Source organism: Hippoglossus hippoglossus, chromosome 2, assembly GCF_009819705.1.
Source record: "Hippoglossus hippoglossus isolate fHipHip1 chromosome 2, fHipHip1.pri, whole genome shotgun sequence".
Classification (NCBI taxonomy): domain Eukaryota; kingdom Metazoa; phylum Chordata; class Actinopteri; order Pleuronectiformes; family Pleuronectidae; genus Hippoglossus; species Hippoglossus hippoglossus.
Window position 1 is genome coordinate 8,256,828 of NC_047152.1, and position 24,163 is coordinate 8,280,990.

The window sequence follows — 24,163 nt, forward strand, 5'->3', positions numbered from 1 at the left end:
TATGTCCGCCGGAGTTGTGGCTGTCATGACACATGAGAAACCCAGGAGGGACGGATTGGCTGCAGCTCTGGCATGAAACAACGCAGACGAGCAATGTGACACAGACGTTTGTGTGTTTGAAAAGTAGAATCAGGTGCATGAAACGGTCCCAACGTGAGAAATGTCAGGAGCAACTGACAGATTGATAAACTGACTGTCCCCCCACTCACCTCATCTGACCCTGAGCCGAAGATGAGCAGGTCAAAGGGGATGGCGGCCACCATGTCTATGAGGAACCAGCCTTTAAAGTAGTGGATGGCGATCTTGGCCGGGTGGCTCACCACCTCCTCGTTGATGTTGACGTAAGTGGTCCTGAAGTTGATGAGGATGTCCACGATGAACATGATGTCCACAATCAGGTCCACCACGTTCAGCGGCGAGCAGGAGTAGCCGCACTCCCGCCTCCTCTGCTCCTCGATGTCGTTGAGGAGGAAGGCGGCGGAGTAGGGCGTGAAAATGGCCGTGTAGATGACCAGCAGCAGGATGAGCCAGTCCCACACGGCTTTGAAGGGGCTGTAGTGGAGGATGGTCCACCTGTCGATGCGCGTCGTCTGGAGCTTGTACTCGGGGAGAACATCTGCGCCCAGAGACAGAACCTGACGAGGAGGACGGAGAATTTACCAAAGCAGAAGATCAGAAAAAATAAAACACAATCTTTGAAAGAATAGTCATTCAACTCAAGTGTAAAGCAACATATAGTCATTGTGTCTCTCCTTCAGGGGTACAGGGATTTAAAGAATGTAAAATCGACTCTATGGGTCCTGAACCAATAAGACCAGACGATAACACTGTGGCATTAAATATATTCAATTCACATCCTTTTATGACACTGAATCTTATGCTAACACACCTTTTCAACTGCCTGAGAAAACAGGAAGTTTTCAGGTTTTGAGTTTGGATAATTTTTATGGATCCAGCTCATCAGGAACAGATGCTACTTAATAAATTCAGTAAAATGTAAAAACAGTCCAATATACGCCTGCAAGTATTAGACCAATGAGTAGATTAATGTGGATGTATGAGATGAACTACAACTGTACATGCTGTCCATACTCTACAGTCCTAATGCATGTGCAGATTACTCACCAGATAAATCATTCAGGTGGTAAGTGAAGGATGAAAAACCTGCTTCTGGCCTAATAATTTAAAACTTTAACTATGCATAAAATATTTCTTTGCACAGGAGCAGGACCAGGATTTCATAAGCTTGAGAAAAACACTAAGATCGCAATTACAGCTGAATAAGATCACCTGGGGAAAAAAAGTATCTGGAATCTTGCAGAAAACTAAATCATTTCAGGTAAAAAAAAGAAATATGCACAACATTTTTGCATTAAATAATCAGCCTCCATGAAATCACAATGTGTATGAGAGTAAAATCCCTTCCAGCCACTATCAGTACCTCTGTTTTTGCAGTTATCATATATACCCACATGGCTTTTAACATCAATATTATAGCAGCGTCACGGACCATTTGGGATAACAGCCCCAATGACTCGGAAGTAATTACAGGTGCGGGCGGAGGACACATCTATTCATCTGTGTCTGACACTTCAATAAGCAGCTCTCACTGCTGATTATTGTAGCTTCGAGGTAAAGAACATGAGCTGCGAGGGCAGAGAGACAATTACCGTGCGACAGCGAGGAGCAAGGGGACGTGACAGAAAGAAGGGACCTGAAACGACTCTGTTTTGGCAAACGGCGCCTATCACACGTCCCCGTTATCTGTGGCCCGGTCGCCATTACAAACGAGAGGGGAGGACCGAGGGTACAGAGGGACGATCTAATGCTCGAGATAACGGCTCAAGTGTTAATAATTGGATTTGTTATTAGAAACCCTTTGCGTGGTGCTGAGGGTCAAACGCTATGGGATAACCTTTGAAATCAATCAGAAACCAGCAGTACAGACAATGGGAACGTGTTCTATTATTCATCGAGCTGCCACTTTATTAAGGACGGGCGATTTGAATGCTTGTTTCATTACGGCCACAAGTCAAAGTGAAATTACTGTTGACTTTTTTTTGAAGATAGAGGAACAAGTACAAAAAGGAAATTACACCACATACAAATTTACCTCAATGTTTTCAAGTTGAATGCCTCCACCGACCACTGCAGTTTCAGTGTCTGTATTTCTCCTCACATGAGGTCACCATGACCTTTGACCCCTGATATATAATCAGTTTAAGAAATTCTCTGTTTGTATGTTTCAAGAAATTCCCTCAAGGTCGTTAGATGTCGCCCTAACAATGCAGCGTTATCATGCAGATTATGATGAACAGTGATGATACAAACAAGACGGTAACTCTGTACCGCACCAGCAGCTTTGAGTATTGATGCGTTACAGCTCGGGAGCCCGGGAGGAGTCGGCTGACGGCAGAATGACAGTCTGTTTCTGAATAAAAGATTCCATCTTAATTATTTAGCACACCTACTGTAGCTAAGTGCACTTGGCACAAATTAAGTCCCTGGTGAGATAATGCTCGGCTTGTTCCTTTGTTTGGCTGCGCTTCAAACGACATGCAAACGAGCATTAGCTTTCTCCCCTCCGCTGGTTCTGTTTCGGTCTGCACTGTCGGGGTATTATTTATGAGAGGAGGGTTGTTCCATGTTTCTGTGGTAAATCCTCCATCATTAAAAAATGAAGCATGTATCACCGGTTTGATTCGGATTCAGTTTCAATCCAGACACAAACGTAAAATAGTGCTCGGGACGCATGCCGTGAGAAAATGTAGGAAACAGCATGCGAGTTGTACGAGTGTGTTTTCTGCATTTTCTTGGTGAGTGAGCCCTCTAGTATCTGCCTGTGGGAGCCGGGAGGCCGGGAGAGAGTGTGTGTGTCTGCTCAGGCGCATTGATCGTGGCTTCACATAAACTCAGAGGAGTCCGGAGCTGCTTTCAAGACATCTGCTGTCGCTGTGTGTTCCCCGCAGTCAAGTGTGTCGAGGAAGTGGAAGATCTGTGCGATCCCTCCATGTCTTGTGTGTCTGTTTGTTGGTTTAATATTTAATATTCCTAACAGCGTGCACCTAGTGGGAGACCAGGGGTGTTACTGGTAAACATGAATCTGACAATGAAATGTGATATACACAGACTCTATATGAAGATCAACAATGCATCTCTACTTCCCAAAATATCTCGGTTACGAATGCTGCCATCTTACACGTGCTCGACTAATCCTGAGTCAGTCTCAGCTGTCAATCATGACGTTTGACCCCTTTTTGATAGCATCACATAACTAATTAAACGTACAATATGTAACTTCAACCACTAAAACGATAACAAAAGACCTAACATGTTAAAGTCAACAAAATATATAACATAGGTGTAGTCAATTGTAGACATTTAAATAAAGAATTGTTACACATTATATATTTAAAACCAAACGTAACTGACACATATCAGTGTGATAACAACTACTTTTGGCCCATGTCCCATCTGCCAACACGGTGGAGGCAGGAGTTATGACTATACTGCAGCCAGCCACACACACACACACACACACACACACACACACACACACACACACACACACACACACACACACACACACACACACACACACACACACACACACACACACACACACACACACACACACACACACACACACCTCTTTAACGAAACACACTTTACTCGCCGACAGGTTTTCAGGTCGTCTACTGAGCCAAAAGTCCATTAAAAGCACATTACGCAGCCGGCCCTCTGTGCTGCTTCATAACTTTGACTTTAACGCTGGACGCAGAGGTCACCACAGTCGGCTCCGTCTCTGCCGCTGGCTCCAGTCCGAGGCCTTACCCTGACGCTGCCTTTGAGCAGGGCTCCACTTCTGCCCTCTATCCGTTACACCTTTAATGAGAGACCTGACCAGTGGTTTGGAGAGCGGCTTGGGCCCACCTCTGGCGATACATTAACTTACAGAGGGTTGTCTCTCTCCGCTCTAGCAGGGAAGGTGAGAATGACCTCTAACCCTGTCGGTAACTCTAGAATGACGGCCCGAGCTCTGGATGCTGTCTGGCACCGGTAAGAGTATCCTGCCACAAGAGATAGACAACTCCGCTGTTACACGTATCAGACCCTTTGAGCTTCAATTAATCACCCTGAGGCTCACAGACAGCAGGGCGTGTGTGTGTGTGTGTGTGTGTGTGTGTGTGTGTGTGTGTGTGTGTGTGTGTGTGTGTGTGTGTGTGTGTGTGTGTGTGTGTGTGTGTGTGTGTGTGCAGGAGAGGCTACAAATCAAGCCTGCATGGTTTGTGATGACAGCGACTGATCTTCTGAACATTCCACTGTTTCCCAACTTCTGTTTGCAAAACTTCAGATGATTAACAAATGATTGGTTGGATGAATAATTAAAAAATGCAGCAGTTTGCTGGTTTGTTTTATGGGATTTTTAACATATTTGTAAAAAAAATGTGTGCGTTTTACCTGCGTGACCTTGTCTGTGACGTTGTGCGTGCGGTCCTTGACTTTCGGGGCGATGATGGTTTTCTCGGAGGACGGAGGCGAGGGGCACTTCTTCTCGTTGTTAGCCTCGGAGAAGTTGAGCGTGATGAGCGGGATCTTGTTGATGGTGCTGTACTTATTGATGTTGGACTCGGAGGTGGAGCCGAGCAGGCTGGATTTGATCTGGCTCAGCGGGCCTGAAAGAGAAAGCGACAGCAGGAGGGTGTCATCGTTAAAAGTCGCCGCGTCTCGTGGCGTTGTCGGGCTATTGTGGATCTAACAGGCCTCGTGATTTGATCAGGGAACGGTCTAGGTTTCACGTGACATGGATAGTGACAATGGAGCGGCCCTCAACCACACAACACTGAGGATACCACAGATGCTGAAATATAAACTCCACACCCTCTGATTGACCCGTCTAGGATGAACAGGCTTTTCAAAATTTCTCATTAAAGGATAATGAAGAACACGGTTGGTGGATTCAACGCACAATCAAAGAATGCAACTTCACACAGTTAGTCAAACCATCCATCCGTCTAATGAAGAGTTTACAGCCTCACACAATCTGACATTAACGCCCTGGATTCTGGGGAAAGCATTCGACATCGTAACAATACGTGACAGCACTTCACACACACTACACATGTGGCCTGATGAGAGGGATCAAAAGTGAAAAAGAGAGAATTGCTGATTCAGGCCGCACCCCCCCCCACATGTTCACAACAGTACAGTACGGTGATTGAGAGTCAAGGACGGAGGAACAGACAGCAGAGGATGAGAGATTGCATGCGCAGCTTCGATACATGCCACAGTGAGGAAAAATCATCGCAGTCGTAAAAATAAAGTAGAACTTAGAAAAAGAAAACCAAAAAAAAGCTGAAGCCATACCGACAGCCATCCAGGAGCGAGATACTAGCAGACCAGGAGAGAGAAGAAATAGGAGGTGAAGGGAAAAGTGGATTTATGGAAGGGTGCTTGGATTGCAGGGTCAAAGAACATTACTGGATTATTCCTGTGTCAAGTCATCACACTTCTGGGCTACAGTCGGAAATCTGGCATGTTGATTTGTGAGAAACATGGACTCGATCCTAATTATCAAACTTTTTCAGAGCTGCTGCTGCTACAGATCACTGGTCGCCTGTTTATGCAAAATGTATTAATACTGAACGTCCAAATCGCACCTAATTTAACACTGCACTTACTCGGGCCCTTAAAAATAAACACAGCAGGTTTGAAGCCGATAAGATGAACAGTTCTCCAAATATGCATACTATATATTATTAGATAGAGGTCATCAAGAACTCCAGAAAGTTCGGTCCTAATTTTAATATTGATATAAAAGTACATACAAAATTCAAAATTAAAAGATATTTCCCTCCCTGCGCATAAGTGTGATGACTCGACAGGGAATGACTTCAGTTATCACATTCATCAGCACTTCAGCAGCTCTGGGAATTCAAATATTCATAAAAGTGACAAGACAACACATCAGCATCTGTTACAGTAGAATTCTGATCACATTTAAACATGAGTGCGTCACTAAACAAGACAGTGACCAGGTTCGGTCTGGAGAGAATTCATACAGTGAAATGCATGCAGCATAAAATACAGTTCCATCGCATTTAATTAGAGGAGAAATACGAGGGTGAGCAACACAGTCTCTTTTCATTCTCTAAGACATGAGGAGCAGGGGTTAGAGGGAGAACAGGTTACAGACAGTGGGAGGTATCATTCAGAGAAGCTTCATTGATTTTCTTCAATGTGCGAAACCAGGAGAGAGGTTTTAATGCGTCACTTCATGCAAGCGCGTGCAGAGGTCAGTGTCTTTGATTCTACTGAGCCGTCCCCTGGGCGACGAGCGTGGACTCAGCAGCTCATGTGCACCGAGACTTAGCCATTTAGTGCCGTGCCTGCGGTTTGAGGCTCCACGCAGAGAACTTGCAGAAACACACTGTCAGTCATGTGGCATTTGCATTCAACACAAACCTCAGTCATGTGGGAAAGTCATGCAGCAAGCACATGTGTATTTATCTAAAACTCCACAAGCCCAGATGCGGCACGTTACCTTTGAGGTTGCGACCGTTGTCTGTGACGGCAGCGGCACGGCGTCGGAGAGGGGAGAAAAGGGGGGAGTGGGGATGAGAGACGGATTTCTGGTTTTATAATGACAAATGGGGGCTGGAGTTAACCACTGTCCCCATATACAATTCATTACACTGAAGTAGATATATTAGTGTGTCAGCCACTGGGAGCTATTTGAATGATGACTGCAGATAAGGGGGTGGACTGATTGGCCTGGAGAACTCTGGGCTCGTCTGGGGCGCCTCTACCCTGAAAGCAATGATGGGCCAAAAGGCTAATGAGCGATTTAGATCAATAACACACGCTGTAGATGATGAATCACCATAAAACTGATTAAGAGACTGGCACATCTCGCATCTCCTATTTTTGGGATTAACAGGGAGCTCAGTTATTAATATAGTGAGTGTTTGTCATGAGGAATATGTGAGAACAAAATGTTTGAGGCAGTTTCTCCGGGTGTTTTCTGGAACTTTTCCTCCCAGCTCTCGAGTAAAATGATCGGAAAATGTCATTTGATTTAATATTTTAAACATTCACAAAACTAAAAACCCCAAAATAGAAAATGTTGTGGTGTTTGTTTGTTAGTTTTACAGCAAATATCTGGGGCAGAGCAGCAGCAGCTTCCTACCTTCACTGGCATGTCTGTCTCTGAACGCCATCTTGGAGTTGGCCCCAAAGCCGTCCATGTCATGCACGGACGAGGCTCTGCGAATACTGCACACGCTTTCCCTGGAGGCGGTTGGCGTGATGCCTGGGATTGACGGGACAGCGTTAAACGTGTCCTCCTGGTTCTGGTGTTGGTTCTGGGTGATGGCTCGGTCCTGGTACATCCTGTCCCAGGGGCCTTTGGGCGACGAGTGGTCCAAAGGCCCGGACACAGGGGTGGAGCAGTGGCTGGGGGCGATGAGGGCCCGGGTGTCATTAGCGTAGGAGGGGCTGCAGCTCTCGCGGGTGGTGGGGAGCTGATAGTCGTGCGTCGCCACTGAGCCGTCGCTGTGGCGAGGGGAGTCCACCATGACGGCGTCTGGGTCTTCCTGGGGCAGGGACTGCTTGCTGATGCCCAGGAGCTGTAAGGCCGGGAAACGGAAGCGAAAGAATCTCCCTTTCCCTGACGGAGGAGAAGAGAAAAGTGTCACTCTGAATCTATTGTTGTCACATTAATCCATACTAATGCATCCATCTGACAACAGTTTGGAGTGTGGAGCAGCTTCAGGCAACGTCACATAAAATCTGAGGATTGTTAAATCACTCAATTATTGTTACATTTGCTCACACAGCACACAACCAGCGGTTTCTTTAATGAGCCCGTGGGATCCACACAACCCCCACTGACCCTGCGTTTGCCAATAGCAGTGAAAAGCCTGCCAATGCAGATATCTTAAAAAAGAAAAGACCACTAATGCCCACTCCGCCTCAGGCACGAGTTCAATTTCCTTCAATTATTCATAGAGGAGGACATCTGCTGAAATATTATAATGGTAGTGGGGCATTGAGATTTGAATGAGTGATTGACGGTTCCTGGGGAGATGATGGAGACAAAATTATATTTATGATGCTGCTGTCTTGGATAAGGTGAAGAAAGAGTTCACATGAGTTCTTTGCAACATGCACACACACACGTACCGTTTGCAAACATGCACATTTAGAATGATCTGAAAATATCTGCACACACGTCACGTGAGAGTCTCTCACGCTCACAGCATCTCACATATGGACGGCAAAGCATGGGCTGCATGTTGTGAATCATTTAGTCGCCTGAACATATGCTTTACATGTGAGAATGCATGTCTCAGTCTCACTGCTGAACGAGGGGAATCGCCACGCCCCTTTTGGATTTTAAGCAAATTAAAGCACATTTTTGTTTATTTGTGCATCTCTGCAAAGAGTGGAGGAGCCGAGGATGTATTAAGAGACACAATAGGTGGTAAACCAGAGAACAGGATTAATGTTTAAGGCTCAGCAGAGAGCAGCGTGCATCTTTATCTTCCTTATTGCCGCTTCCACTAGGATGAGAAGGAAAGAAAGTAATTTCCCACAAATTGCTCTGCGTCTGTTTCAGTCAGCGTAGAGTGTTTAAATAAAGTCTCTCGTCAGATGCTGATGATGCCGGAGAAGATAATTTGCGTTTAAGTGGTGATTCAGAGCAGGATTTGAAGCTGCAGCTCAACCTTGACGGTGCAGCAGGAGGAAACAAGTCGTAAATCTTATGGAATTACGGTTATACTGGTGTTCTTGTGACGGCAAAAGTTATTTAGTCATGGTAGTGTCACTGAACAACATGAACAACACAGGGACACAGGAAGTGAAGCATCCATTGTCTATACTGCTCATCCTTTGAGGGTGAGGGGAGGGACCAGGATCAGAGCCAAACACCCATTCACACCTACGGTCCCTGATTATCTGTCCATCGTCTTTGGACGCAAACACGGGAAGAACATGCAAACTCACAGAAAAACCCCCGACCAAACCAGGACCTTTCTTTCTGTGAGGTGATAGGTCGAACTACTGCACCACTGCAATGTGACCATATTGGTATTTTTATCAATTGATCATGCTCTGCAGCTTTTCATATTTCCGACAGCTCGATTTAAACGCTGTTAAAATGCCACTTTCACAAAGTAATGAACGGCAGCTCGCGGGCATCGATACGCTCGGAGCTCTGTGCCGAGACATAAACAGACATATAAACACATGCCATAAATCTCTTTTTAATTAACTCATAATTCAGTCACACGTTCCCGGCGCTGAGAACACGGTAAGTAGCTTTATTTAATTGTGGTTTTGAAAGGACTGAGCCTTTGAGTGCTGTTACATTGTGTGACTGTGTGTGACTGTGTGTGTGTGTGTGTGTGTGTGTGTGTGTGTGTGTGTGTGTATTTTACATGTGTGCCTCTCCAGCCCTCTCGTTCTTTCCAGGCAAAAACTCACCCGCAGCTTCACGCAGCCAATGGACGCTCAGTGGCCCCTGTTGCTATGATACCAGCTAGCAATATTTGCATTGAATATTAATTGGGCCCTCAGATCTTCTTGTTGGGAGTGAAATGTCTCTCTGTACTGCGAGCGTGATTCAGATGTCAGGGGATGAGAACAATAGGCCTCCATCCTTTCTTGTCCTTTTGTCTGCATCTCTAATTCTTGTCCTTTTGTCTTATGTTTCAGCAACAATGCAGTTAATATGTTCTTTCACCCTGAGGAGTGTTTACCAGTGCTCCCAGTTCTGTTACTCATCAGCAGTGGAGAATAACATGGAGAATTCTGCTGTTTCCCCACGTTGCCCTGCCCTCGTTTTATACCCAGAGAAAATTAAAGTGTGATTAAAGTAAGATTGCAATAAAGCCTGAGTATTGCAGTTTTCTTTTATGAAAATATTCGTGGGCTGAGGATAAACGACAGGGGAATAATGTGCGATAATTGTCCCTGACTAGAATCGAACTGGAGACAATAACATTCTGCACCAGGCTGCATGTGTCGAACAATGTGATCTTGTTCCCACTTTTTTCCAAAGCTGCTCTACCTGGGCTTTTTAAACATTGGTGATGGTTGGTGATTTTCCCCCTGTGACATCATAAACATGAAGAAAACCAATGCACAGGAAAACTTCCTTAAAAACAACAGTCGATGATAAGAACTAAAAAAATTGGGAAGAAAATAAATAAATTTCCAATCTTGCATGATACACAAGATGTGATAAACAATAAGTAGAGAAAGGCTCATCGATTGGAAGTTTAATGTGCGTCATTACATCACGCTGGAAAAGGAGCAGCGTCAGTGTCCAGACGGCCAGAATAGAGAAGATTTAGCACGTTCACTCTGGGTGTCGTATTTCTATCACTGCAGATCGGAGCCGATAAAAACCTGCATCTGCTGCAGAGTCATTTCGGAGTGAATGCTGATTGTATCCAGACATAAAGTCAGTTAGTGGGTGCAGGGAATAATCAAAGCATTTGTTAGTTTCCTTTTTTAAAATACTGATAATGCCGTTTCAATCAGGTTAGGTGTAAACGCCCAGATCGCTGCTTCGCTGATCTGTTCAAAATCACATCTCGGTGGTTGTTAAACACTCTGACTCACTGGCTCGCTGTGCGGACAACATGCTAATATATGCAAATGTCTGCATTTAGTACGAGGCCTTTTCTGCCCTTTACTTTCCTGCTGATGCGCAGCTTCACTGTTGGATACAAAGGCTTCTACGTTGCAACGATAACGTTTAACAACGTCCCGTCAAGTGTTTCAGGCTCTGATCTGATCAATTTGATCCAATTACGTCCATGTTCAAAGAAGGAAAGAAAAAGCAAGCATAAACTAATTTATAGACAGAAAGAGTTTATCTAATTCTTAACCAATAAAAATCAACTGTAGTAGAATATCGGCTGAGGACATCCCTAATAATAAAATTAATTAATTAATTTGCCATTAATATCCTGATGTTCCTCTGAAATCAGTTAAAGCATTTTACACTTCTCTCCCTGTCTATTAGTCTGGAGGCCATAGTCCAGGCCCATAAATGAAAAGCCCGCAAAAGTTGCCCAGCGACATCAGAGCGAAATGAGAGAAACCTCGCCGGTTTCAGAATGGATGAATCGTCCTTAAGGAAGAAAAGCAATCGATAAGAAGCACCTAATGCATAGCTGCTCATTCCCCAGAAGGAGCGGCGGTAATGCAACACATGGATCATCAACTGGCTCCGTGCACAGGCAGCTGCTCCTTAGAATAGAAACACTGCGGGTTGCATCTGCAGCAGCTTCTCCGTCTGTGACGTTCTCTAAAGTCGAGAGTTGTTCCTTGTTTGTGACCTCTGTGCATCTGCAAGTAAAAAGTGCACGGCTAGGCCTGCAGAATCAGCCGAGGGAGGAGGAGGAACGTGATGAAATACCAACGCTCTCCGGTGATTCCTGCGATGGCAGAGGTTGTGTGCAGGCAGAGAGAACGAGACGGTGTCCAGCAGTGAGACTCGACCTTGTAAACAAATCTGGACCTCACCTCTAAATTTGCTGGGACTCCCACGTTGATATGCAGATATGAGAATTGGCTTTAATTCATAGAGAAGTGTGCTCCATCAGGGGATTGCCCTTATGCTACGGCTGAGCAATTCCCTTGGAGGAGCGTATACAGTAGAGTCTTGAGTGTGATGTGCACACAAACACACACATAAAACACCCACTTAAACACTCGACACACACGTCTCCAAACTCTTTTAACCACACACCCCATGAGGCATCAGCCTGTTCAGAGCCTCATCCAATTACAGCCATCGAGAGTTGACCTCTGCTCCCCCGTGCTCCTGCTTTATATGTCACTGACGGAAAATGGAGAAAGACGGAGACAATGAAGAGGGAGGAAGGATCAAGAGCATGTTCAAGAGCACCGCTGGGGAATGGCATTATACGCTATTACGCCGACAGCTCTGGGAAGCGGAGGGCTCCACAGCACTGCTCCAGTAGTTCATCAGGCCATCCTGGCATGCTATGAGCTATAATTGGGCCAGACCTTTGAGATGACGGCAGGCTAACACATCAGCGTCTCCTAAACGCTGGTGTCAACATGCCAAAGGAGCTGTCTGGCAGGAAGTTCCTGCAGCTGCACGCCAGATTACTGCCCCAAGTCGGGGCGAACGCACAAGCCGGGTTTATGCATCGTGCTACAAAAGCGAGATGCCAAAGAAATGAATCAATTAAAGCAGATGGGATGGCATGAAAAATGAATAGTGGGGTTGTGTCAAATCCTCAACATACACTGGGGGATTGGGTAAAGAAACAAACAAGAAAAAGGTTACATGTAAAAGGTCATGCCTGCTACATGTGACTTGCTCTTTCTTCAGCTCGTGTACACGCAACCGTCTGAGGATGCGTTCTACGTGTACGTTTGTTGCTCAACACCGACACAGTGGGGAATTGGGAAAATGTCATATTGTTCTGCAGCACATTTCATTCTCTAGAGTCCGTTTTTGTCCTTTACTCACGTTGCTCAGCTTTGGACGGCGAGGTGTGGTTGAGTTTCTCCAGCGAGTCGCTGCTGCCCTCCTCCAGGATGTAATCGAAGTTGAGGATGAACATCATGACCAGGCCCTCCTCGTTCTTCACCGGGATGATGTGGGTGGCGCAGAGGAAGTTTGAATCTAACCAGGAGGAAATTTAATTCACAGTTAGAAACGGGTGATAAACTTTATGTTTTGGGTTTGATTGAGTTGGAAAGTGACTGCAGTATAGTTATGAAATCCAGAAATTACGAGCCCCATCAATCGTGAAGGCGCCTGATTAAAAATTCAGAACTTTTTCTGAGCCAAACAAAACACTAAAACCTGATCAAAGCTCTAAAGTAGCATGACAGCTTCAAGCGAGGACGCAAATAAAACATTGGCCTCCTGTGCTGAAGTGAATCCATTAAACGTCAGTGAACTTTGACCCTCGATATGAGCCTGTGTGTATAATTAATTACAATATTAACTTCTATTTCCTGAGTTTTTACACTGGCAATGGCAAACTTGAGAATAAGCAGAGTGATTTTCTATTTCAGTACGACTGTGATGTGACCTCCTCCAGCTCGACGTGTCCTCCTGCGAGCAGAACAGTCCACAATATAAAGTCATCATTCCCGATAAAGACACTAAATTACCCATGAATATTTCTCACTCATTATTTCCTCCCTGAACTTTCTCAGCCTCGTGGTGGAAAAATAATTAATTGCTCTCAAACCTCAATAGTTAGAGCTGCTGAGGCAAATTGAACACGACCCTGCTCTCCGCTAATGCCTCGTGAGTAAATGTCCCTAATTCATCAAACAACGGAGACGAGGTTGACAGAGAAGCGACAGAGGAGTCGCACTGTTAAGTTAAATGGTGAAAGCGCACAAATCAATTCACAGTACAGAACACACACACACATTCACACACTATTCACACACTGTCGGCACAGCATCCAGGGGCCTTGGGGTTCGTTAGGGCATTTGCAGACTGGAGATCGAACCACTGGCCTTCTGTTAAGTGGACGACCCACTCAACCTCCTGAGCCACAGCCGCTTAGCTACAACTGAAAGATTTTAGAGAAACAACGACAAAATAGCTACTAAGATGTTTACATTCCTAAGTTTGGGATTAAACCGTGATTATAGAGTTATCACTAACTGGAATGCACAGATGCTATAACCAGGTTTGTTAATGTAGAAAATGAAATGCATATGAAGTTTTAAATAATGAACGTGGACATCTCTGGAAGATGCTCTCCCTCACATTAGGCTCTAAGTCCTGCTGTCACCAGGAGGCTATTTATAGTTCACCCAGCAGGCTCCCAGCCTCCAGCGTTTCTTTTCTGGGAGACACAGACACGCTGCTGCATAAACACCCGCATCCCTGATTCCACTCACTAAACGTGTACGCAACACACAAAAAGAATAAAAACTGTACATTTCTAGTGTGGTAGTTTTGTATCATAGGGCTTGAAAAATCCTATTATTTTGTGCAGCAACATAACAAACCGACTGCTTCACCGCTGACCACACCGGGGTTTGATTTATGCATCAGGGTGCATCAAGTGGACGAGGCCATTCATTTCAGTCCGAGGGAGTCTGGTGGGGAGGCGCAAGCAGCATCGCACCTCCTCCGTCTTCTGTGACAATATGCAAAAGATGACCAGTGGAGGGGGCCTCTGCTTTCGTGGTTTACAGGAACTGTCAGTGTGCACGGCAGCCGGAGGGAGGGGGGGGGACACAGCACAGACAGAGTACAGGGGCTTGAATATCAGAAAAGGGAAAAATAAACTAAAAAAGGCTTTCAAAGCCTGGCTAACTACATTTTTTATTTCTTGCATTTCACTACAAGTCCTTGACAGGATTTTAACGTGCTGCATAAAAGGAACACTGTTGTAAAAAATACAAATAAAACACAAATGTGTCTGTCTCCATGGAAACAAGTGAGTGCTCCGGAGAGGAGCACACTCGCTGTGCCGAGTCAGATATTACATTCATTTGTCTCCGGTACAAACACCGTCCTCAAGTTAAATGAGATCCTCTTTATCCCGCCGCAGATAATCCGCAGATGTGTTTGTGGAAAACTCCGACAAAGTGGGCACAAATTTCAGGTTTGTTAAGTTTAAAAAGAATGTATCCTGCATTATACAGTAACATCAGGGGCTGGCAATGATGCTCGCAGGTGCGACACACACAGAAAGAAAACAGCTTGAGCTCAGGAGAGGCTGAAGTCTTCATCACGTCTCCCTGTGGTTGAATCTCACTGCTGCGTATGTGTGTGTGTGTGTGTGAGTTTGTGTTTGTGTGTACGTGCAACACAACCTCCTCTAAAGGTAAAGAAGTCACACATACACATCCTCTGACAGTACATGTTCACAAACACAGGTCCAACACACACACATGCTACACTGTGTTCAGTGTAACATTTGCATAAGAAGGGGACCTCAGCCCAGCTTGGTAAAGCAATCAGTGGGTGTGTGCGCGCATGCACGTGCAACATGCACGCGTGTACAAAAATAAGCCACTTGGAATCCATAGACATTTATAATTCATAGGAGCTAAGTATTATGTTCTAGAAAGCATAATGGTACGATTATTTTGGGGACCACAAGAATGAGAGGAGGCTCGATGGTGCTGTTTGTGTGTGTGTGTGTGTGTGAGTCTGTTTGTGTGTGTGATGTGTGTACTCAGGCAGCTTGAAATGGATATGAATGAGAAATGCATTCCTGAGATTAGCTAAAAAAAGTACCATCTTTAGTTCATCATAAAGTGAATCGATGTTTTGCTGCTTTTTACATGTCACGTGTTTCTACTTTGCAACAATGGCTAAAATCCTGTCATGCAAATACATTTGAATTTGAAATGGAGAGAGGAAGGTCAAGAGAAGTGCACCCGAGCCTCAATCACATGCGTGGCCTTGTGAGCGTGTTTACATCATGCAACAGGGGTCACAGAGGGATGTATGTGGCTTTTAAATATAGACATGACACCAGACCAAGTGGCAGCTTGTGTCTGAGGGAGTTTTAAACATGTCAAACACGACAATAGACCATCATGTACATGAGTGTGATGAGGTGCAGCAGAATCAAACCGATTCAAAGTCAAATCAATGTGTTAACGTGATTTATTTCCCATTTTCCCCTCTTTCCCCTTCATTTCCCATGATCCCATACTTCTTTTCACTCACTATCGGCCTCCGTTACTCTTTCTCTCTCCATGTCTTTGTCTGTCCGCCCCTCTCTTCCTCCTTCAATGCACACTTTGGTTCTCATTTGTTTTCTTTCTCTGTTGCCATCTTTCTCACTGTATCCCTCGCTCACTCTCTCTCTCTCTCTCTCGCTCTCTCTCTCTCTCTGCAGAAAGGCCACCGGACGTGTTGTAAGTGGACAGATCAAACAGATCCCCGGTGCTGCCGCTGCTGCCGCTCATGCTAATTCCTGCCTGTCTGCGTATCCCGCCCCAGCAGAGGGTCAAAGACACACACACACACACACACACACACACACACACACACACACACACACACACACACACACACACACACACACACACACACACGCTATCGCAAACAGAAATAACATTTACATTTCTCCGTCGCACACAGACAGCGATGCACACATACATGCACGCAGGTACACGCAAACACACACACACACGCACACGCACACACACACACACACAAAGGCTGCCGGCAGCATTAATTAGACGAATGTTCTCTGTCCAACTAAATCTAATAAGGAGGTGATGGAGCTGGTTTCCCGCTGCAGTGTAATGAGTGAATGCACCTTTCAAAGGCTCTAAAACAACTTTAGTCATGAGCGCCTCTGACCTGAATATTTATGTGGAGCTGCAGAGCAAAACTGAGTTAATGTGAAACATCAGGTGCCATCTCGGCTTCTTCAGAAATACAAATGACCTCTTCTGTTTTTAGAAAAAGCAGCGTGACTCAGTGCTGCTCCAGTCATGATTGGGCTGAAACAGAAAAAAGAGGCTTTTTTTAGTCTCTAATCCTCTGAGGACGGGGGATAGAGGAAAGTGCTGACTTGTGTTTCGTGAAAGAGGCGAAGAATCTCCAAGTTTGGCAAGGTGAAGGTGAGGGGATAAACACAGAAAACTGTCAAACAGCCACATAAACATCACAATATCCGTGGGCAGAAGCAGTTAATCCTACATTTATATATATATACACACTCCTGGTTTGTCAAAGTCGAAGCCTTAAGCCTGAGTGGAAATGTGGGTTTTATTGATTTAAACATTTTCCTCTCGGCTTCATTTCCTCACTGCCTACCTGGATTAATGGGGCTACCTGGTAATCTGTTGCCACACAGATGGCTCGGCAGGGTGACAGCTACCAGGTGGATACACGGCATACGCCAAATTACATGCTGAGTGTGTGTGTGTGAGGGTGAGGGTGGGTGAGGGTGAGGGTGAGGGGGGTGCTTTAATGTTTCCCGACCAAAGCTGCTTTTGAACACAGGACTACTCTGGTACTGTAAGGATTGAGCTTTAACTTTGATAAAAAGATTAAAACAGGCAGGTCTTCATACACAATGTCACCTCTATGCCGGTGGCGCTTAGACCACATGTCTCTGCAATAAACTGCAGCCATGACTGGGCCACCTGAGGACACGGGTCATGGATGTAAACACCGTTATACATGCAGACAGATGGAGACAAGTGCATCGACTCTGGTACAGATGCTCCTGGCAAAAACGGAGATGTTTGGAAACGATGACACTGTTGTCTGTTGTGCTGTTAAATTCGGATGCGGAGCCAAAACGCTTGTGTGGACTATTGAAAACAGTTGCATGGATAGCCTGAGATTCTTAGCGATCCAACACACACACACACACGCACACGCACACACACACACACACACACACACACCATGCTCACCTCACTTGACTCAGCCGGCCAACTCTCCATTATTTCCTTCAACTTATATTAAACACACTCCATCAGGGTTGTGTCAGCGGGGGTCTCATTTTAAGCTTGAGAGCTCAGCGCTGCTCTGTGGCAAAGGTGATGTATTCCCCATTTTATTCTCAGTTTCATTTCATTTCACTCCACTGAATTAATCATTAGGCAGTGATGGCTTTGTTTATTGAGACGAGAAACACTGTAGCTCCTGGGACATGGAGCTGTTTTTAAAAAGAATTCCTGAAACAAGTAAAAACCTAGTTTGGCATTAACCTGTTCCCTAAGTTCTGCTTTGTTATCATATGTTATTACAGCTATGTTTTGCAGACTGAAGAAACCTAAATAATTAAGCAAACATCGCTGAGTGCACGGCTTCATGCTCATAGGCAGCGCAGTGAGACGAGTTTTAGTTTCAACAAGCTGGAAATTTCATTCGATTCTATTTCCACTATCAATAATTAAGACAATGCAGCTCAACGTGCGTCCACCGCGGCCGGAGAGCTGAGACGCACACGTACACATTGATCAGTTAATGTGATTAAAATGCATCTGATCAAGTCATCACACACACACACACACACACACACACACACACACACACACACACACAGAGCGAGAGAGATCAACATCTGCTGCCTGCTTGTGTCTGACAGTGATTGTGGGATAGTTGCATGTGGGAATTTTGATAACCCTCATTTGGAGAAACCGCTGCCAAGAGTATCGCAGTCAAAATCATTTTAAATTGCAGCCTGTGCTTTCCCCCCCTGGCTTAATAGACACGGAGTGTGTGTGTGCACATCATTAGGTGTGTGTGTGTGTGTGTGTGTGTGTGTGTGTGTGTGTGTGTGTGTGTGTGTGTGTGTGTGTGTGTGTGTGTGTGTGTGTAATGTGAGTGACACTGATGTGAGATGAGCCTCCAGCAGCAGGGAGCTCCATGTTTCTCTCTGGCCCTGTTCAGACCTGGTTTTAACATCTGTCCGGGGTGATCCAATGACAAGTGGACAGCTCTAAGTACAGTTTTATACACACTTTATAGAAAGATGGACGACACGTCTCTACTTCCTCCCACTGGACAGAAATGAAGCCCAAATATCCTGCATACAAACGCTGCCATTTTACCACTTGGAGCCAGAGAATGAATTCTTCATTTGTTATATAGTTTGACAGTCATGACACATAAATAAATATAGGACAACACAACAATTACTTCCTTTAAATAGCTGTAAAAGTGCAGCCACTGTTTGTAAAATACGGTCGACGTTGCTGTTTTGCTTGTGGGACAGTGCAGGACAACTGCTGCTCTGGAGCGACAAAGAAAAAGAGATTTATCAGAGTGAAACTAAAATACTTTAGCAACGTGGTATCGGATCTGTACATAGATTTGCATTCTCAACAAGGACCAACCCAGCATTTCTGGCAGTATCAGAGGCATTTCCATATTTTTATGCTAAAATCGTATTGCATTGTAGACTGAGCTGTAGAAACGACTTACAAAAAACATTTTACACGAGTAAATCACTTAATTTCCTGCAGAATCTTGGAAATAAGGTGAAGTACTTGTTTGCAATTCAAAAATCGACTCTAGCTTATTTATCGTCATTCTCTTAAATCATCGGGGAAAGCTTATCAAAGTGAAAAAATAAAAAGTTAAATATTAGGAGTGACCTTCCAGAGGGAGGAAGGCTTATGTTTTTGTCCATCATTCCAGGGAAATGTGATCCCTTCCCCTTCTCCCCCTGGGAACATGCAGTTGTACTCTGAGCTATTTAGCTCTGATGTCGACTCTCTAATCCAGAAGGGAGAGTGCTACCTTATCCCCGGGGTTACAATATCATCAGTGGCAGCACGTCGGGCGGGCGGGTCGAGAGACTGCGTCGTACCCAGGAGGTCACAAGAGAGAGGTTTGTTAATTTCCGACAACAAAACGTCCAGAGGCCAAACTCCAAAAATTCAAGAGAGGTTCGAGAGCTTTTGGTGATAAGGGCCGACGCCGCTGTCAAACAAAAACACGTGATCTGCGCAGTGGAATTTAAACGCCACGCCCAGCCTCCTGCAACATCTACTCAGGCTCCACCCCTCAACTCAATGTTCCCAACATTTTCCTGTTGCTGTGAACGAGTCTGACTCGGACAATCTTTTGACAACTCAAAATTAGTTTTAATCAGATTCATTTTGAAAAACATCTCCCGACTCAATCTGAATACAGATTATTTAGTCATAGTTAAACTTTGTCCTTGATGTTTGGGGATGTGCTTCATATTCATGCTTCACTCTCTCGGTTGCAAATTTGCTGCCATGTTTTTGTATTCGTATACAAGTTGCAACCCCCCTGAGGAGCGTAAATGGACAAATCTACTGCGTCAGATTCAGTTTGTTTGAACATCTACGGAACATGTGAAGCTTTTGTTCCAACTCCCTGTGCAAACTGGGTCTCGTCCTCGGTTCTTTTCCAAGCAAACTAAAAGATTTATGCACTCGTATTTAATGTCGACGCCGACACATTCATCTCATGCTGGCTAGTTCCAGAACCTGCATCTGGTGGCCTATGTTGTAGAAATACTACTAATACTACTAATACTACGTTTTCATTGGTACAACATCTCTGAGCAGCTGTATTTCTGATCTCATCTTGGAGGAATACATTTGCTTCAAAACACGTCAGGCTTGATACCAGAGATTTCCACTGAAGCTGTGAACTCTCAGACGCCCATAACATGAATACTTTTCCCTTGCAGTACACGACACGTGTCAATATTTTGCAAAGTGTAAATGCAAACAGACATAAGCTGACAAGAGGGTCTGACATATACAAGCCAACGTAACGACCAAAACTCCGGGATGAAACAACGCTGCAAAAGCTCGACAGGCTCCGGCTCCTCTCACCTCTGTGCGACGGCTGCGCTGCAACACATAAATTACTTTTGTCAAACTGACAAGGATCCAGCAACACAAACTGTACAAGCCTCTGCCAGAGGGAGAAAAATACAATGCTGCTCAATTAAAGGACGCGATTGGGGAAACCTTGAAAAGGGGAAGACAAATCAAACCCTCAGAAAAGGTTTTCGGACCATTTTTCTAAGATTTCGCTTCTGACATTGACACATGTAACCAACCGGAATGCGTGCTGTTGACAGCATCACACTTTGAAGCATTAGTAGGAGGAGAAGAGCAATTTCATCCTCTATCTGGCTTAGGATCAACCAAGCTGCACCAACTTTCACACACTCACACACATCAGTTCCTGGGAAAACGGTGAAAATGTCGCGATTTTTAAAATCTTTTATCTAATTTATCCGCTAAACCATGTCACGCTTAATGGGATAAGTCAGGTGCGTCAAAATTCTGCTCTAAATGATCCCCTATGTTGTGCCGTTTATTTGCATCTTGTGCAGATATAATATCAATACTAATACTGGACCAAAAGTCAAGTGATGCCCACATGAATGAAATCAGGCCAGTAGGTGATGTGGTGAATGAGCGAGGCGGAGGGGAAGGGGAATAATGAATGGCTGCTCATTCACAGATGTGATCTCCGCACATCCAATCTGTGAATGGGAGCAAAGCGGGGGATCACGGACTGAAATCACACACAGACTGTGATGTGATGAGTGGTTGACTGGGGAGGGGGCTGAGTCAACATGTTTCTGAATAAACCTTTTAGCTGCACGTCGCGTGACGCTCTCCGACACCCGGGATTTCTTCACGTTGAAGAGAAAAATCTACATAATTTGAGAAAAATTGTGTTCTCTTGCTCATGCTGAGCTCATCATTTGTTTATCTCATGGTATCGCACGTGCATGGAGGGGGTGCAGCTGAGCGAGACCCTCAATAAGGCAGGAATGAGGAGAGACGAGGGGGAGGAGGGAGCTGCGGAGTGAGGTGTTTGAGCAGGTTGGGGGAAGGGGGCTGTCAGACTGTTTACTCTCTTGTTTGTGGTATCAAATAATGCCGCTGTGTGTGTGTGTGTGTGTGTGTGTGTGTGTGTGTGTGTGTGTGTGTGTGTGTGTGTGTGTGTGTGTGTGTATGTAAAATCCATAGATCCAACATGACCCACATTCATCCACTGGCACCGTGCCTTTAAACTGTAAAACAGATTTCATGAGTACAAGGTGAGGTTACACTGGTGTATGTGCTGGAATAAATATTGTATATCAGACAGATACATGGGCGGACTGCTGCAGCTTGTTTCATATTTGCATATTGTTATAGTGCAAGCATGAAAGTAAAAGATAAATCAGGACAAAAAGAGAGACACCTTAAAAGGTCAAATCCAAATACTTGGGGAGGTGTCGATGAGATGGAATTTGAAGTTATTGCACATCAACGCTTTATCTCCAGTTTCAGCCTAAAATCTCTTCCCTGTCTCAAAGTGTTGCTTTGAGACAATTCAATCTGTCTGAATTTTGTTTCCGAGGACACAAAAGAGTCTTGGGATCTCACAAGGACCTTTAGTATGTGCGGCCTCAACTCGTCACGACGACCTTCTGGGAGTAAATTACGTCCAAGATCTGAGACTTTAAAGAATGAACCGACAAGAACGGGGGTGGCCCCTGAAGGAATGGGTTATTGATCCCAGGGCCCTTCGTACAAATTAAGTGGGAGGTGTCATGACTTTCAGGACAAGCAGGTAAAAATGGAGCAGAAAACCATTTATCTGTCTGTGGACGCGACTGTTAATGTACTGTACCTCTATTAAATTATACAAAAGCTCATATAAATACATGAAAACAAGGATATTAGATTTAAATAATCAATAACATTAAATACAATAAATAGAATTATACAAACACTATAGGAAAATATTATAATAGTAATATGTAATAATAGAGACCAGACTGAACATAGTGATTGTAGGAATGAGTCTTAAAAAGAAATGGCGGCTGCACTCTCCTTGAGTATTTCCCAACATTAAGAATCAGTGCATGAGATTCTGTGTCACCGAGTCAAACCCACTGACTCACACTCTGCCTCTGAGTTTCTGGATCGTGCGACCGGGTCCCCGTCGTCTGCTGTTCTCCAGCTTCCAACCCCACAGGCAGAAGTGCCAGGAAGAATTTTAGAGCTGCGATGCTACATAATGGCTCTGTCAGCGGTTGCCAGGACAACACAGCGCTGTGCCGCACACGAGGGTGTTGGCAGACAGGAGGAAATTCATCTGAATAGTTCAGAGGAGAAAATGTGCAGGTTGCGATAGTGAGGTGTGTTAAAACGTGACTGGAGGAGCACAGCAGGAGTGTTTACTGTAGTTTGGCTTTAAACCACTAAAGTTTATAACGGCTCCTCTAAACCAGAGGTTGTGCAGCCGCTCCATCGAAGAGACTGAGAATAAATGAGATCCTCTGTAAGGCCTGAACACTATAGAGGAAATCGAAGGCTTTCCCACAACACAAATCTGTCCCTGTCACTTTAGATTGAGAGTGGAGGACGGGCGGCTCGTTACGCTGCTGCTCTCTGTCTCATGAGAGCTGAGGAGAACGAACTGGACTGAACTCCAAGTCAGCCAAGAAATTCCTTTTCTCTTCATTTGCAGCAACAAAACGAACATTGAAGATAAATAGTAAATAGGAAGATAGATGATAAATAGAAGATAGAAGATAGATAGAAAATAGAAAATAGATAGAAGATAGAAGATAGAAGATAGAAGATAGCAGATAAATAGAAGATAGATAGAAGATAAAGGTAGAAAATAGAAGATAAATAGAAGATAGAAGATAGATAGAAGAAAGAAGAAAGAAGATAGAAGATAGAAAATAGAAGATAGAAGATAGAAGATAGAAGATAGAAGATAGATAGAAGATAGAAGATAGAAGATAGAAGATAGATGCCTCTTCACTCGCTTCATCCCTCAGAGTGACTTGTCAAACTTTACACTTGTCAAATCCTCTCCATCCCTCTGTCTCATTTACGTCTTCTCTCTCACTTTGTGCCACCTGAGCCGAGCCTGAGAATGTGAGAGCTTATCTTGTTTGCACAGCGGTGGATCTATGAGAATTGGTTTTGCACACATAGCTTCCTTCCATTGAACTCAGGTCCCTCCAGGCGAACAACCAAAGTCATATCATCATCAGTTATCATGTGCAGCTTGCTCTGAGGCGATAGAGCCTCGTTGACTAGTTGCTTGTTATTCTTAAGAGATGCCCACAAAGCATAGGGCGGCATTTGCTGCCAGAATAATGTCCACCATAAAGACACTTTAAACTGGTTTCTATTGGCGTGGATCTGACACATCTGTTTGAAAGTGTTGTATAACCAATATCTACACTTATTGTCACCGGTGTAAGTTAACGAAATTGGGAAACTTGTCTTTCTCTCTTTAGTCTGTGTACCTGTCCCTCACAATCTGTTATAGACATTGATTTAATCATAATGTGGGAGAGATGGTGGGTTGAGTTTTATTTTTTTATATTTCTGACAGTGAGCAACGATATTTTAAAGACAAGAGGGAAACAAGGTAATAATCTCAGCGAGCGTCACTGAAGCGCAACATTAATCTATTTATAGCGTGACATTTTCCGTCGTACTTGCTGCTTGCTTGCGAGCGAGCGCATTAACTGCGCACTGAGCTCAGGGATTTCTTGATTCTGCTCTTTATCGTAGAAAAGCAAGACACTGTAATTATTCAGTTTGAATATCTGAACGCAGATAGATCGAGTGTTGCTGAGTAAATAAATGCCGGGCTGGTTAGAGGTGTTTATTTTCACTTAAGACGAGGATTTAAATG

General features: G+C 44.6%; 1 protein-coding gene and 1 long non-coding RNA gene across 5 annotated transcripts in view; one reads left to right on the forward strand and one right to left on the reverse strand.

Moving 5' to 3' along the window:
- The window catches only part of LOC117774007 (potassium voltage-gated channel subfamily H member 7-like), a 55,807-nt gene that overhangs the window by 24,318 nt on the left and 7,326 nt on the right, over nt 1-24,163 (reverse strand). For 3 of the 4 annotated variants that reach the window (XR_004616008.1, XM_034606011.1, XM_034606002.1), the window contains exons 3-7: nt 12,521-12,676; nt 7,190-7,669; nt 6,545-6,565; nt 4,462-4,676; nt 210-635 (exon numbers count right to left, since the gene is read on the reverse strand). Coding sequence is in view for 3 of the 4 variants with exons in the window: in XM_034606011.1 (XP_034461902.1) it covers nt 210-635; nt 4,462-4,676; nt 6,545-6,565; nt 7,190-7,669; nt 12,521-12,676 (1,298 nt within the window). In the remaining variant the exon portion in view is untranslated. The remainder of the gene's footprint in view (nt 1-209; nt 636-4,461; nt 4,677-6,544; nt 6,566-7,189; nt 7,670-12,520; nt 12,677-24,163) is intronic. The other variant, XM_034606021.1, reaches the window with a different exon arrangement.
- Nucleotides 1-24,163, forward strand: part of LOC117775158 — a 366,941-nt gene that overhangs the window by 21,718 nt on the left and 321,060 nt on the right. The gene's annotated exons all lie outside the window — the stretch shown is intronic.